Source organism: Artemia franciscana, chromosome 19, assembly GCF_032884065.1.
Source record: "Artemia franciscana chromosome 19, ASM3288406v1, whole genome shotgun sequence".
In the NCBI taxonomy this organism is placed as follows: Eukaryota; Metazoa; Arthropoda; class Branchiopoda; order Anostraca; family Artemiidae; genus Artemia; species Artemia franciscana.
The window spans coordinates 4,597,014-4,613,805 of record NC_088881.1 but is presented as its reverse complement, the minus strand read 5'-3'; the positions used below and the strand labels follow the sequence as shown (position 1 = coordinate 4,613,805).

Sequence of the window (16,792 nt, the reverse complement as noted above, 5' to 3'; positions counted from 1 at the left end):
TTCCAAATCATCTGGGACGGGTAAAGTATTGCAGCAATGCAAACTTATTATTTGGGATGAGTGCAAAATGGCACACAAAAAATCGCTCGAGGCTCTGGATCAATGCTTGAAAGATTTGAGAGGGAAGTCGAAACCCTTTGGCAGCACATTAATATTGCTTGCGGGAGATTTCAGGCAAACATTACCTATAATACCTAGATCAACTCCTGCAGACGAAATGAATGCTTGCCTGAAAAATTCTAATTTATGGGCACACGTAAAAATATTAAAATTAACTACAAATATGCGTGTCCGATTGCAAAACGATGACTCTGGTCAAACATTTTCAGATCAATTGCTGGCAATTGGAAACGGAAAGCTCCCAGTAGACTCAATTTCAGGACGTATACAACTACCTGCTGATTTCTGTAATTTAGTGACGTCCAAAAATGAATTGATTGAAAAAGTATTTCCGAATATTCTAAAAAATTATAAAAATAATAAATGGCTAAGTGAAAGAGCGATTCTCGCACCCCAAAATATAGACGTCCACGAAATCAACAATATTGTTTTGACCAAGATTCGAGACCAGGCAGTCCTTTACAAGTCAGTCGACACAGTTTTGGAACCAAATGAAGCGGTTAATTATCCATCTGAATTTTTAAATTCCATAGATCTTTCAGGGTTTCCACCACACGTGCTACAACTAAAAATAGGCGTACCAATAATACTTAAAATATCAACCCACCAAACCTTTGCAATGGCACGCGACTTGCCGTAAAAAAAAAACAATGGAAAACCTAATAGAGGCCACAATCTTGACAGGGCCTTTTGAGGGTGAGGCTGTTCTTATTCCTCGCATTCCCATGATTCCAACGGATCTGCCTTTTCAATTTAAAAGATTGCAATTCCCAATTCGATTAGCATTTGCAATCACCATTAACAAAGCTCAAGGTCAATCATTAGAAAAATGTGGTATAGATCTTAATACTGATTGTTTTTCCCATGGACAATTGTACGTTGCATGTTCGAGGGTCGGTAAACCTGACGGAATTCGAAACCCTTTGGCAGCACATTAATATTGCTTGCGGGAGATTTCAGGCAAACATTACCTATAATACCTAGATCAACTCCTGCAGACGAAATGAATGCTTGCCTGAAAAATTCTAATTTATGGGCACACGTAAAAATATTAAAATTAACTACAAATATGCGTGTCCGATTGCAAAACGATGACTCTGGTCAAACATTTTCAGATCAATTGCTGGCAATTGGAAACGGAAAGCTCCCAGTAGACTCAATTTCAGGACGTATACAACTACCTGCTGATTTCTGTAATTTAGTGACGTCCAAAAATGAATTGATTGAAAAAGTATTTCCGAATATTCTAAAAAATTATAAAAATAATAAATGGCTAAGTGAAAGAGCGATTCTCGCACCCAAAAATAATAGACGTCCACGAAATCAACAATATTGTTTTGACCAAGATTCGAGACCAGGCAGTCCTTTACAAGTCAGTCGACACAGTTTTGGAACCAAATGAAGCGGTTAATTATCCATCTGAATTTTTAAATTCCATAGATCTTTCAGGGTTTCCACCACACGTGCTACAACTAAAAATAGGCGAACCAATAATACTTTTAAGAAATATCAACCCACCAAAGCTTTGCAATGGCACGCGACTTGCCGTAAAAAAAAAAACAATGGAAAACCTAATAGAGGCCACAATCTTGATAGGGCCTTTTGAGGGTGAGGCTGTTCTTATTCCTCGCATTCCCATGATTCCAACGGATCTGCCTTTTCAATTTAAAAGATTGCAATTCCCAATTCGATTAGCATTTGCAATCATCATTAACAAAGCTCAAGTTCAATCATTAGAAAAATGTGGTATAGATCTTAATACTGATTGTTTTTCCCATGGACAATTGTACGTTGCATGTTCGAGGGTCGGTAAACCTGACAATCTATTTATATGCAGCGACAATTGGACAGCGAAGAATGTTGTATATTCGCAAGTTTTACGCAGTTAATTTGTATTGTATCTATCTATCTATCTATCTATATAAAAACGAGTTGTTTGTATGCATGTTTGTTTGTTTGTAAAAAGAGCGTTTGCATATGACGTCATTATTAGTACATACGGCTTTGTATATGCACAGACAATGGGAAAGCCAAGAATGTTGTATATTCGCAATTTTTACGTAGTTTAACTCCTGCAGACGAAATGAATGCTTGCCTGAAAAATTCTAATTTATGGGCACACGTAAAAATATTAAAATTAACTACAAATATGCGTGTCCGATTGCAAAACAATGACTCTGGTCAAACATTTTCAGATCAATTGCTGGCAATTGGATACGGAAAGCTCCCAGCAGTGGGAAAGCCAAGAATGTTGTATATTCGCAATTTTTATGTAGTTTGAAACACATATAAATCTATCTATATTCACAGGTGGGACACAGGGACACAACTACAATGGCGCGTAACGACTTACGCGCGCAGGGGGGCGCGAAGCGCCCCACCAACTAGGTGTTGGGGTGGCGCGAAGCGCCACCCCAACAGCTAGTATATATATATATTTTTTGTGTTTGTGCTGTTGCATTGGTGATTTCTCTTTTCATGATATATATATATATATATATATGTATGTATGTATGTATATATATGTATATATATATATATATATATATATATATATATATATATATATATATATATATATATATATATATATATATATATATATATATATATATATATATAAATATATATATATATATATATATATATATATATATATATATATATATATATATATATATAAAGAAATTTACAGCATCCAGGAAAGGTAAATTTTCCTTATGACAAATTAAAACTATGTACCTCCAAACAAGCACAATCTGCTCTATATTTATAAGAAAGGAAAAAATGAGGCGAGACTTACCGGTTGCTTTTTATCATTATCTTCTTCTTGCCTTAACGTCGGTGAAGGAGTCTTAAATCTTTCCTTCTTTGGACAAACGTCGTATTTCAACGATTCAGATACATCATTCTTGCTTGACTTTTGTACAGCTTCTTTCAATATTGTTTCGTGTTTCAGTTTAAATTTCTTAAGTTCTTCAATTGTTGCATTTTTATCACTTTGCTTTCTAGTCTCTTCATTTTCATCACAAGCTGCCAATCGTTCTTTTTTCACTTTTTTGGGAACTGGTGAGTTTAAACAACTTTCCGTATCTGAACTAAATTTTGGGTTTTTAGTGTCTGTTGGTATGGTGTTACGCTCCTCACTTTTAGCACGTTTGAAAATTTTACCCTTTATATCTGCAAATTTACGTTTCATGCTCTCCCATTTACTTCTACCGTCGTCTTCGGATATCAGCCAATCGGAGGTAGATACACTAACAGTAGGCGGGATCGTTGTTCCGTTAGTAACCTCCCACTTTCTTTCAGTGGCTTTCACCTCTGTTCTAGTAGTGTTTTTGTCGTCATCCGAATCAGATTCATATGGAACAAGACTCTTAGCTTCTTCGTTTTTGGTTTTTAACTTTCCTTCCTCAGGTTTTTTCACAATTACTTTAGTAGATCCGTTGAGAAGCGAAGGTACTGGTCCTTTTAGTTTTGGGTTCATCACTAACCTAGGTTTAGTGGATTCTTTGGTTTCTGGATTTTGATTTAAAGAAAACGATATTTTTTCTCTTTCCTTAGCCTGAGGTAAGTTTCCATTCCTAAATGGTAAAGGCTGTTTGACAACGCCATCTACTCCTATTATGGCTGGTTTGATCACTGGAACAGGCCTGGGTAATGTGACAATTTTGGCCACAGGTTTAGCTAAGAAAAAACATTCATGTTAATATTTAAACAAGAATCAAATTAAATAAAGAATAAAAAAAAATCTTTGGGTGTTCTTTAAACCCCTGAAGATAAGTATTTTAATACAGTAAAACAAAAAGTATCATAGCTTACGGTCAATGGCAAGTACTTGAGAAAAAGCACGAGAAGAAGGGAGATAATCGCATTGATTTAACAATGCAAACAGAATTTTATGTATAATAAGTACCTCTTGACGCCAGGGGCACCAATTGGGGAGCAGGGGGCAATTCTCTGCCCTCCCCCTACATTTTGAAAAATAGCTTTTGATATTACGATTTTAAAAAGCTAGATTTTTAAATTTCTCCTTTTTCATATCTTCAGTAAAACTGAACAAATCCTCACCCCCATTGCTCCTACTTTTTTGTGAATTGGTAGCCCCCTTCCAGGCCCTTTCATCTGTGCTGATAACCTAAAACAGAACATAGTGCCTGTAGTTTTAAAATTTCCTATTTTAGTTTCCTAAATTTCCTATTTTAGTTTCCTATTTAATTTCCTTATTTAATTTCCTGTTTTTATATGATACTCTCCTTTAACCCAACCATTTAATTTGTAAAGCGGACATGTCCGATTGTAATATTATTTTTTTATATCAGGACATCATGCTAATCTAAACACTTTTATTCAGTATTTCCACTTGTGAGAACTGATTTTGAAAAAAAAAATCCCAATACTCGCGTTCATGAATCGTGTGGATGCCATCATGTATTTTGATTTCGGACAATAAAACTTCAATTTAGTTTGTTTATTGTTTTATTGCTACAAAATGCATAAGCAAAAATAAAAAAACTAAAATTAAAATACATACGCAATGATAATTACTGAAAATGAAAGATAAGAAAGAAGAAGAAAACCAGAGGAAAAATATAAATAAAACATAGATAACAATAACACAAAAGGAAAACAGAATATTACTAGAAGAAGATTCAGCAGAAGGTATGAAAGGGTACTTCTGAGTTTAAACCTAACGAGAAAATCTTCTAGTAGCATATAAGTTGGCATTATTGTGACCCCCCCCCCCGAAGTTATAGCAACGAATTCACGAGATTAAATATTAAAGATATTGGCAAAACTCAAATAACTCAAATTTTTGCCACAAAAAATTTCTTATATGTCGTTTATCTTTTAATAGCCTTAAAGTTTGCATATTTAAAAACAAGTGCAATTGTACTCACAAATGCAGGACAAAAAAAAAATATAAAAAATTGTCAAGACGAGTTAATGCATGAAAAAACGTAGTAAGAACAACAAAAAAAGAAAATCACTTCAAATCTTTTTTTCTGGGGGGGGAGATTTTTCAGGGTCTAAAAGATAAGTAGCAGCTTGAGACCATCACGAAACACTAGATCATAATAGACAATGGAATTGTAGAAAACATCCAAGGTGGCTGAGAGACTCAGCAGACATGCAAACACCAATTCAGGTCATTCTTTCTCACCATAGTATTTTTTTTTTTTTTTTTTAAACAAGCCCAATCCTGGTCGTAGCTATTTGCTCTCTCTATCTCTCTCTCTCTCTTCAATTTTATTTTCCGAAAGTGAATTTATGTTTTTCGCCGATTGTTCACGTATAGTCTTGATTATTGGGAAGTATACAGACTTTTTCAGGGAGAATTTTTTTTGATAGGGGTCAGGTGGAGGGAGTTACATGGGAGGATCTATACATGGAGGAAGGGAATTTTCCATGAAGGGGGCGCCGGTTTCCCCGTCTTATTTAAAAAGCGATCAGAAATTAAATAGAAAAAAAACAAGTTTTTTCAACTGAAAGTGGGGAGCAACATTAAACCTTGAAACGAACAGAAATTAATTACATATATGAGGGGGTTCACCCCCTTGTCTATACCTCGCTCTTTACACTAAAGTTTTTTAGTACTTTCAAAGAGCTATTTATTCTAATTAAACGGCCTTTGTAATTCATGGGTCATTTTTAAAGAATTGGAACAAAATTCGAGCTTTAGCGTAAAGAGCAAGGTATGGACGAGGTGGCGAATTCCTCATATACGTAATAATTTCTATTCGTTATAAGTTTTAATGCTGCTCCTTACTTTCAGCTGAAATAATTGTTTTTTATTTAATCAAAAATTATCAATTGAAAGATTCAGCAAAAACTTACGAGATGGCTCGTGATTAGAGATACTCTTTGTTATTGACGAGAAAGAGCCATTAATATCTGAAAAAACTCTTTTTCTATTTAATCAAAAATTATCAATTGAAAGATTCAGCAAAAACTTACGAGATGGCTCGTGATTAGAGATACTCTTTGTCATTGACGAGAAAGAGCCATTAATATCTGAAAAAAAACTATTTTTTTTATTTAATCAAAAATTATGAATTGAAAGATTCAGCAAAAACTTACGAGATGGCTCGTGATTAGAGATACTCTTTGTTATTGACGAGAAAGAGCCATTAATATCTGAAAAAACTCTTTTTCTATTTAATCAAAAATTATCAATTGAAAGATTCAGCAAAAACTTACGAGATGGCTCGTGATTAGAGATACTCTTTGTCATTGACGAGAAAGAGCCATTAATATCTGAAAAAACTTTTTTTCTATTTAATCAAAAATTATCAATTGAAAGATTCAGCAAAAACTTACGAGATGGCTCGTGATTAGAAATACTCTTTGTTATTGACGAGAAAGAGCCATTAACATCTGAAAAAACTTTTTTTCTATTTAATCAAAAATTATGAATTGAAAGATTCAGCAAAAACTTACGTGATGGCTCGTGATTAGAGATACTCTTTGTTATTGACGAGAAAGAGCCATTAACATCTGAAAAAACTTTTTTTCTATTTAATCAAAAATTATCAATTGAAAGATTCAGCAAAAACTTACGAGATGGCTCGTGATTAGAGATACTCTTTGTTATTGATGAGAAAGAGCCATTAATATCTGAGGAAGCCTGGCTCCGTTCAAACATCAGAATATAAGCTCCGGAGTTAAAAGCTGCATTGACTGATACTGAACGGACTGAACAATCATCAAAACAATAGTAGTTTCCATTGGATGCCACAGCTATTGCAGTATAATGGCCACAATTTTGAGAAGAGCCAAGATGGTTGACAAGTGAAGTGAACTTGTACGTGATGGGAAGTTTTGATCTTTGACTTTCGTGCAGAAACCGCGTTAAACTAACGGACTGAGAGAAGTGAATGGGTTTATTCATTTTACCACCAAAGCCAGAAAACCTTAAAAGAAAAGAAATGTTTAGGTTGAGTCGAGAATTCAAAAAATTAATGACAAAAATCCAAAAACAGATAAAACAAAAATAGAGAAGAAATATTTTAGTTCAGCGAAGAATTCATAAAACCACAAAAAACTAACAAGGAGGAGATACAGTTTAGTTGAGCTAAGAATTACAAAAATTGCGAAAAACAAAACTTAAAGAAAAAGAGGAGAAACGCGTTAAAAAAAGATTTAAGAATTACAAAAATTGCGAAAAAAACTAAAAAAAAAGAGGAGAAACGTGTTAAAAAAAATTCGAAAACGCGTAGAAAGTAGAAAATAGAAATAAACAAGAGCTAAGAGCTCGTATGGCACTTGTGACGAGGCGAGAAGAGCTAAGAGCTAAGAGATTATATGGTATGAGCTCTAACAAAATTTTATGAATCAATAGATTGATTTAAAAAGGAAAATAAGAGGCTTAATGCCGGTCAGGATTTAAAATTAGAGCTCTGAGTCACGATGTCCTTCTAAATATCAAAATTCATTAAGATCCGATCACCCACTCGTAAGTTATAAATACCTCATTTTTTCTAATTTTTCCTCTCCCTTTAGCCCCCCCAGATGGTCGAATCTGGAAAAACGACTTTATCAAGTCAAATTGTGCAGCTCCCTGACACGCCTACCAATTTTCATCGTCCTAGCACGTCCAGAAGCACCAAACTCGCCAAATCGCTGAACCCCGTCCCCCAACTCCCCCAAAGAGAGCGAATCCAGTACGATTCTGTCAATCACATATCAAGGACATTTGTTTATTCTATCCACCAAGCTTCATCCCGATTCCTCCACTCCAAGTGTTTTTCCAAGATTTCTCCCTCCAGCTCCCCCCAATGTCAAAAGATCTGGTCGGTATTTGAAATAAGAGCTCTGAGACATGAATTCCTTCTAAAAATCAAATTTCATTAAGATCCGATCATTTATTCGTAAGATAAAAATACCCCAATTTTCGCGTTTTCCAAAAATTCCGGTTTCCCCCTCCAACTCCCCCCAATGTCACAGGATCTGGTCGGAATTTAAAATTAGAACTTTAAAGCACAAGATCCTTCTAAATATCAAATTTCATTAAGATCTGGTCACCCTTTCGTAAGTTACTAATACCTCAATTTTCAAAATTACCCCCCCCCCCCAATTCCACCAAAGAGAACAGATCCGGTCCGATTATGTCAGTCACGTATCTTAGACAGGTTTCTATTCTTCCCATCCAGTTTCATCCTGATCTCACCGCTTTAAGTATTTTCTAAGATTTCCGATCCCCCCAACTGCCCCCCCCCCCCCCAATTACGCTTGACCCGGTTGAGATTTAAAATAAGAGATCTGAGTTACGAGGTCCTTCTAAATATGAAGTTTCATGAAGATCCGATCACTCTTTCGTAAGTTAAAAATACGTCATTTTTTCTTATTTTTCAGAATTACCCCCCCCCCCCCCAATAGAGCGGATCCGTTCCAATTACGTAAATCACGTATGAAAGACTTCTGATTATTTTCCCCACCAAGTTTCATCCCGATCCCTCCAATCTAAGCGTTTTCCATGATTTTAGGTTCCGCCACCCCAAACTTCCCACCAGATCCGGTCAGGATTTAAAATAATTACTTTGAGACACGATATCCTTCTAAATATCAAATTTCATTAAGATCCGATCACCTGTTCGTAAGCTAAAAATACCTCATTTTTTCTAATTTTTCAGAATTAACCCCTCCCCCAACTACCCCAAAGAGAGCGGATCCGTTCCGTTTATGTCAATCATGTATCCAAGACTTGTGCTTATTTTTCCCATCAAATTTCATCCCGATCCCTCCACTCTAAGTGTTTTCCAAGTTTTAGGTTTCCCCCTCCCAACTCCCCCCCCAATGTCACCAGATCCGGTCGGGTTTAAAATAAGAACTCTGAGCCACGATATCCTTCTAAATATCAAATTTCATTGAGATCCGATCACTCGTTCGTAAGTTAAAAATACCTCATTTTTCTAATTTTTCAGATATAACCCCCACCCCCAACTACCCCAAAGAGAGCGGATCCGTTCCGTTTATGTCAATCATGTATCTAGGACTTTTGTCTATTTTTCCCACCAAGTTTCATCCCGATCCCTCCACTCTAAGTGTTTTCCAAGATTTTAGATTTCCCCCCTCCAATTCCCCCCAATGTCATCAGATCCGGTCAGGATTTAAAACAAGAGCTCTGAGACACAATATCATTCTAAACATCAAATTTCATTAAGATCCCATCACCCGCTCATTAGTTAAAAATACTTCATTTTTTCTATTTTTTTACAAACTAACCGCCCCCCCCCCAGATGGTCAAATTGGGAAAACGACAATTTCTAATTTAAGCTGGCCATGTCCCTGATACGCCTGCCAAATTTCATCGTCCTAGCTTACCTGGAAGTGCCTAAAATAGCAAAACCGGGACCGACAGACAGACCGACAGAATTGGCGATTGTCACTTGGTTAATACCAAGTGCCATAAAAAGTAGAGAGTAAAAATGTTTTGAAAGCAGAAAGAAGAAAATAGAAAGTAGAAAATAACATAAAATCGGAAAAATAGAAAATAGATAAAAGCAGAACACGATGAAATGAAAATAGAAATAAAGGAAATAAGTCACATTTGCCTAAAATCGGCCTATAAATTTGTCTATAAAAACCTAACAAAGAGGAGATACACTTAGTCGAGCTAAGAATTACAAAAATTACGAAAAAAAGAGGAGAAACGTGTTAGTTACGCCACAAATCCATAAAACCACTACAAAAACCCAAAACAAAAAGACCTGAAAATGAGAAGAAATATTCCAATTCCGCCAAGAATTCTACAACCACGAAAATCTAAAAAAAGAGGAGAAACATTTTAGTTGAGCCACGAATAAAAAAAAAACAACACACACAATAAAAAACAAAGCGAGACAAACTAAAAAGAGAAGAGATGTTTTAGTTAGTGCAATTTAGTTTCATCATCGGCTCGCGTTGATTATATTCACTTTATTAATTTTTTATATTTTATTTGTCTATTTATTATATTTTATATTATTTATTATATATTTATTATCGGTGCACACAGTCGAAACTGAAGGAAAGGATCTGAAGGAAATTGAAGAAAGTAAGGAATAATTGAAGGAACGAAGTCCAGCAAGAAAGTTTGAAGTAACATTTCTATGATTATTGATCCAATGATGAAACACTTCAGTGATTAGAAATCGTGAAAGAAGTCTAATAGTAAATTTGTTCCTTTGGGAGTCGGCCCAGCTGGATCACAGTAATGTACAGTAATATGCGTTCCCAACTTCTCCATTGAAGAGTTTCTGGGCACATCATGTGTCGCGCATTTTTCCTTGACTTCTCCTTCGTGGGTACGCAAAGACGAATTATTACCGATGGCTGGTCGTAAATGCGGTAGGAATGTTGAAAAAACTCCAATGCTAGTGCTAGTTCCTCCACTGAACAAGTTCGTTTGTGGTGCTGCGATGTGTCCCATTTCTGAAACGAACATTTATATCTTTGCTGTGAGGTGGTTGGACTTGGTCAGTGGTCTGGAAAGACTCAGAGCCACAGAAAAAAGTAAAAGTGGGAGATAAAATCTTCGACTGCAAAGTTGCGACAGAGCTGTGCAGATACGTAGATAGGATTTTTATCTTGGGGAGAGGAGGGAGTGCGAATAATAATAAAAAAAGTGTTTGAATAAGAGATGCCCAGAAATTCAGCTAAACTTAGGTTCCCCCTACATACGTCTCTGAATTTTTCTGTATGACAGTAGACAACAGCTGTCTCAAGGTCTTTCACTCCTAAGACAGTTTACATTGGGTTTATAGCGTAATAAAAACGCCAGCACAGCGTCCGTTAAATCTTTTACTATGACCTACTCCCACTCCATTCTAGGGTGTCCTATTTTTCTTTCTGAAAATTTTGGGTATTACTCGCTCATGCCGTCCGAAGAACAATAATGCCTGGGAATCATCATCTTTCAAAATTTTGGGTATTACTCGCTCATGCCGTCTGAAGAACAATAATGCCTGGGAATCATCACCTTTCAAATGATACGACACGATTTGCTTTAGAAGCCAAAACGTCTAACTCCACTCTGAAGACAAATTTGAGGCTTTAGACATAAACCAAGCGATCGACAAGGATTAAGACATTGACCGGCCCGATTGACCCACAATGGGCTTCTGGAAAGAGTAGAAACGGAGATAGACTTTGACCATTAAAAATGTGATAAAATTTTGTGTGCAACAATACATAACAACCAACTGGGGAAGGTAAACAGGAAGGGTGTGCAAAAGCACAGGATGGCTGAACCTCACCCCCCCCCCCATTGCACTTCCAGGCTGAAGGGCCTTGAGACGGAGATCAGCACCGCCGGTTCGGCGGTGCTGATCAAGATAAAAAAAACTTATCTTGTTACAGCCCTCCCTCCAAAAATAATAAAGCCTAGAAATGGTCAAAAACCTAAACCTAGCATTTAATAACCAGTAAATTTAGTAACCCCAATAAAGTAGAGCCGAAAATGTCAAAAACCTAAACCTAGCCTTTAGTAACTAGTAAATTTACCAAAAATAACAGCCTAAAAATGGTCAAAAACCTAAATCTAGCATTTAGTAACCAATAAATTTATTAGCCAAAAATCTGGTACTTTGCACTAGCAGTGTCAACGAATATTTTTTTTTATCCGTGACTTAGCGTCGAGTTCCCATAAAAAGCATTTGGTGTTTTCTCTGTAGATTACCAAACGGAACAAACGATACGACCCACGATAGATTTTCCCCTTGAACCAGCCATACTTTGAAAGTTTAGAGTCCCCCTTGACTGAATAGTCGACAAAATAAATGACAGAGATAAAAACCAGCAACAGGATAAAACACTTTCTCCTGATCAGTTTGAAACCCAATTACTAAAGACCTAGGGGCAAGAGCAACCTGATGCACGAAAAAATATTTTGCTCCTCATCTCCCCCCCCCCCCCAAAAAAAACGATTTGCACGAAAGACTAACTTTCAAATTTGGTAACGAGTAAAACAGTTACCTAAAAATCTAGTATTTTACACTAGTATTATACGTGACTAGGTCACTTTCAAAGCATTCGCTAATTTTTCTGCGAATTTTCATAGTGACAAAGTAAATCAAACACGTGGGCCTTAAGTCCAGTTCGTCATCTCTGATAAGACCCATGATATATTTTCCTCTTGACAAGTTTAGAGACCCTTTGGACGTAACGTAACCTTAGACGTAACCACGTCAGTGTGACCAGATGTGTATCTTAAAGTTTAAAGCCATAAAAGTGAAAATACGCCGAAAGCTCCGTTTTTATATTGAAAGAGCGCCGAATGAACGATTCCCTCCACTCCCCACTCCCTGAAAAATGCACCGATTTGCAAAATCCAATGAGAAACCGCCTCACAAAAGCACCGAAGTGGCGAAAATGCGCCCCATCTGGCCACTCTGAACCGCATTCCACACATAAATGAAAGATCGATACTAAATCGATCGATACTGAACACTAAGATCGATACTAAATGAAGATACTAAACGATAAAAATGAAAGATCGATACTAAATCGATCGATACTGAACACTAAGATCGATGCGTTATTATAGTGCGTTAAATTATCGGTGAGGTGTTACCAACTCTTTTAAACACTATATATTAAAAGAGTTAGAGGGGAATATTATACGATTATAGCGAAATTTAGAGGCTATAGTGAGAAATATGCAAAACTTTTTCCCATTCACTTTATTTGGCTTCCTATAGGAGTTTTAAATATTAAATTAAAGATCAGATATTAAATTAAGTACTAATTAAATATTAAATAAACAAAATATTAAAGAAAGCATTGTCCGAACAGCGATGATTTGCTCTATGTAATTAAAACTGTATTTTTCTTTACTGTATCTAAGAAGTCTTTCGGGAGGGAGCAAAAGGAAGAAGTGCTTATGGAGGAGGGTCTGCCCACTTTTATCGAAATCCTAAATTCCCCTTGTATTTTTGGCACTTCTTAATCAAATATCCCAAAATATGTTTTATTACCCCCCCCCCCAAAAAAAAAAAAATTATGTTTATGTGTCTTAATGTTCTTGCTTTCTGAACCATTAAAAACTCCAAGAAAAATAATAATATATTTTAATTTATACTTTAATTATATAAAAATTAATAGATGTATCATATATTTTAATATTAATATATAAACAAAAAATATTGATTTTTACTTTCTTTTAAATGCAGATAAAACATTAAAACTGATCAATTCTGTAAAAATAATGTGCATTTTTACCGCTTAAACTTACAAGGGAAACATACTCCAACAATATAGGTAAATAAGTAAAATAATAAAGAAATAGGAGCTTAAAACCTGCAAGAGTTAATCTCTTAATATTTATTTAATTCTTTGTTTAAAATTTTGACGATACTACTGTAAACTATAAAGTTAATTTCAACTATAGAAAAACGAAGCTATTAACAAGGCAGCCCTTAGAGCTGTAAAAACTTTTTACAATTATTAATATCATTTAAATGTTTACGAAAACAAAATAAACGAATGAGCTGGCCGAAAAGTGGTTATGTTTTACCAGGACATATACCCATTGAGTAAGAAATCTCCCGACAAACTAATTAATTTCATAAATTAATTAAATACATTTAACTCAAATGTCTTACAGTTTCACTGGAAGCCACACCAACAATCATCAATTTCATAGAATACATTAAAAAAAATAAACACATATTTAAAAGGCTGTAAGTATTAGCACCTTTTCAATTGGATGTATTAAACACGGAGAGGCAATTTTAGAAAGCACTGCTTTGTAAAAAGAAAAAAAAAATAGACATGGAAATAATGAGTTGCAACGACTTAAAAGATTGTAAATTTGAAAATCGTTTCAGCTGGATGCTTAAAACAAGAAGAGGCCTTTCTAGAAAGCATTGCTTTCCAAACAGAAACAAAAAAAACATACCTTAAACACACCTAAAACAGAAATAGAAAGTTCCAATATATTAAAAATGCTAAGAGGTTGAAATACCTTTTCAACTGGATGCATAAAACGTGAGGAGGCCTTTCTAAAAAGCACTGCTTCGTAGCTGGTACTTTCTGTTTGCATCGATCACACCTAAAATATAATTATCACTATTAGTATCCTTCTCAAGCTTTTTAGAAACCCCTCCCCTACCTTTTTACTCAATTTAAGACTATCTACAAAATTAACTTTTGTAAAATCTCCCCTCCAATTCAAAATAATTTTGACTAGAGACGTTAGTAAGCTTTCTAGAAAGCATTTCTATCGATCACACCTAAAATATAATCACAACTATTAGTATTATTATCATACTTTCTGACAACTCATCTCTTTTAATTCATAGTCGTGTTTCTACATGTCTTTATGTCGTTACAGTCATCGTTTCTTTAAACTTTACAACGATAAATCCTTCCACGGAACACATTTTTCCGAATCGAAAATGTTGGCGGGGAAACAGACACATTTTACTACATAATGCGACTGCAGATATGAAAAAAACTATTTCATTACAGAAGATTAAACCAACCATCCTGTTAGTTTCCTTCTTGTATTGTTTGCTCCTCCCCCTTGTGTTTTTTTAGGTCCCCGATTTTTGACTTTTTGACTTATGACATTTCCTACTTTTAATCCTTGATTACGGAATTATATTTCAATCCGATAATTACAATTCTGGCATTTTTTTTTACTTTTTTTCGCTTTTATATGACTGTTTATTTGTCATGTTTTCATTTATTGACTTCAAAATTTGAATTCGGCCCTTTGGGGTTTGAGGTAGCATTTTTTTTTGTAATAATCTTATTTTATGTCTTGCAAAATAGAGAAGGCAAGGATTTGGATGACATAACAAACGAAATAGATAAAAATAGAAAACAGAAAAAAAGAAAGTATAAAGTAGTCATTCTGAAAGTAAAAAATATTTTGAAAGAAGAAAATAGCATGAAGTAGGAAAATAAAAAATAGATAAAGTAGAATGCATCGAAATTAAATAGAAATAAAGCAAATAGGTCACATTTGCCTAAATTCGGTCCCTTATAAATCAACTTATAATCGGAGATTATTCAGTTTTTATTTTAAGCACAAGACATGCGTTATCAATCATCAGAAATATTACTGTACAATCTATCCTTTTTATTTGTCTGCTATATATATATATATATATATATATATATATTGCAGAAAAGAGGATAATAATTTAGCCCATTTCCTCATGGAGTGCCAGGAGCTTGAAAGTCTTAGGGATGAAATTTGGGGGGACCATCGGTTGGTGCTACTTTCTGATATCCTGAGGTCTTCGAAGCCTGAAACCATATGCAAAACGGCACGACATGTGGAAAAGGCGGGAGAGGCTCAGTCGAGCCCGAGTGAATGAAAATAAGTATTGTTTTATATTTAGTGTGTGTTCTGTGCAGTGTTGTATTATTAAATCATGTTGTGTATGGCCGAAGGGCTCAAATAAACTTTTTCTTACATTCTTTCATTTCTTTCTATATGAACATTATAAGGGTATATGTGTAAGTTTACATATGTTAATTCCGTAAATTAATATATTTTGAAAAAAATATATACTTATACAATTAGAAGTTCATGAAAATGTATCAAAATAAAACAAGAATTACTGCTGCACATCTACAAGACGATAGGAGGCTCTTCATTGACACCCTGTGGGCTCTTCTAGAAGAAGGGAGGGGCTAAGGTCTAAGGTGAGGTGCGGTCCCCAGATGCCACGTACGTATTCATTAAATATAGAAATTAAACATGGTAAATATTTAATGAAATACGATAAATTGGAACAGTGAAGGAAAACTGTCAAGTAAAAATTATAAACTTTAGAATAGAATAGGAAAGAAAAAGAAAAGAAAAATGGAATAGGAAAGGAAAAATGGAAAAGGAGAGAATATGAAAAGATTTGTAACAATGCTGAAAAAGATAATAAAAATTTAAATATAATGCATCCAGATAGACATAAAAACGCAACCATATCCTTAGGTAGGAGTTAGTTATAGAGAGAATCATCCTTATTGGAAGAAAAACGTATCGGTTTAGTGAACATGTAACAAAAATTTCAACTTAATTTTAATTTTTTAGTTTAATATAGGTGAAAATGTACATTGCTACAAAGGAAAGATGCATCAGCAATATAAATAAAGAACAAACAATCTTAGCCTACAACTATACTCGATAACATACATAAAAGAAAATTAAAAGGGATAGGTAGGCCCAGGTATATTTGTCAGGGGGAGGGGCAAATGAAGCCAAAGGATTGTGTTTAGCCATTTACGTAAAAAACAAGATGAAGCAGACAATGTTAGCTATGAGCGGTTTACATTCAAGTCCAGTAATAAGCCGTCATTTCCGTGTATAGGATGAGAAAAGCGTTCCGGAGTTACAGTTATTGCCTCCGCTGAATCGATTGGTGCATTTCAAGAAAGACACCATCTGAGAACACACAATCAAAGTATCAAACCAAAAACAACAAATCGGAGATAGCAAGTTTACAGTTTTCAAAACGATGCGAAAATTGTGCCATACATCTCCCAGCCACCGCGACAGACAGCGCTACTGGGACTACGCGGCAACAGATATGCAAAACACTGCAAGACACAGATACCAGAAAACCTTACCACCTTATAAAAGAAACGACTGAAAAAAAAATCTCTACTGGAGTGATAGGCGAAGATGTAACGCTGTCTGAAAAAGATGGCAGTGCTACTTCCAGAAGCTGCTGAACATCAT

At 35.0% G+C, this 16,792-nt stretch overlaps 1 protein-coding gene across 1 annotated transcript in view; it reads right to left on the bottom strand.

Annotated features, from left to right (window-relative positions):
* The window catches only part of LOC136039182 (ubiquitin carboxyl-terminal hydrolase 36-like), an 87,614-nt gene that overhangs the window by 21,913 nt on the left and 48,909 nt on the right, over positions 1–16,792 (bottom strand). Inside the window, exons 8-10 of the mRNA XM_065722704.1 lie at positions 14,066–14,152; positions 6,682–7,034; positions 2,924–3,807 (exon numbers count right to left, since the gene is read on the bottom strand). Coding sequence (XP_065578776.1) covers positions 2,924–3,807; positions 6,682–7,034; positions 14,066–14,152 — 1,324 coding nt within the window. The remainder of the gene's footprint in view (positions 1–2,923; positions 3,808–6,681; positions 7,035–14,065; positions 14,153–16,792) is intronic.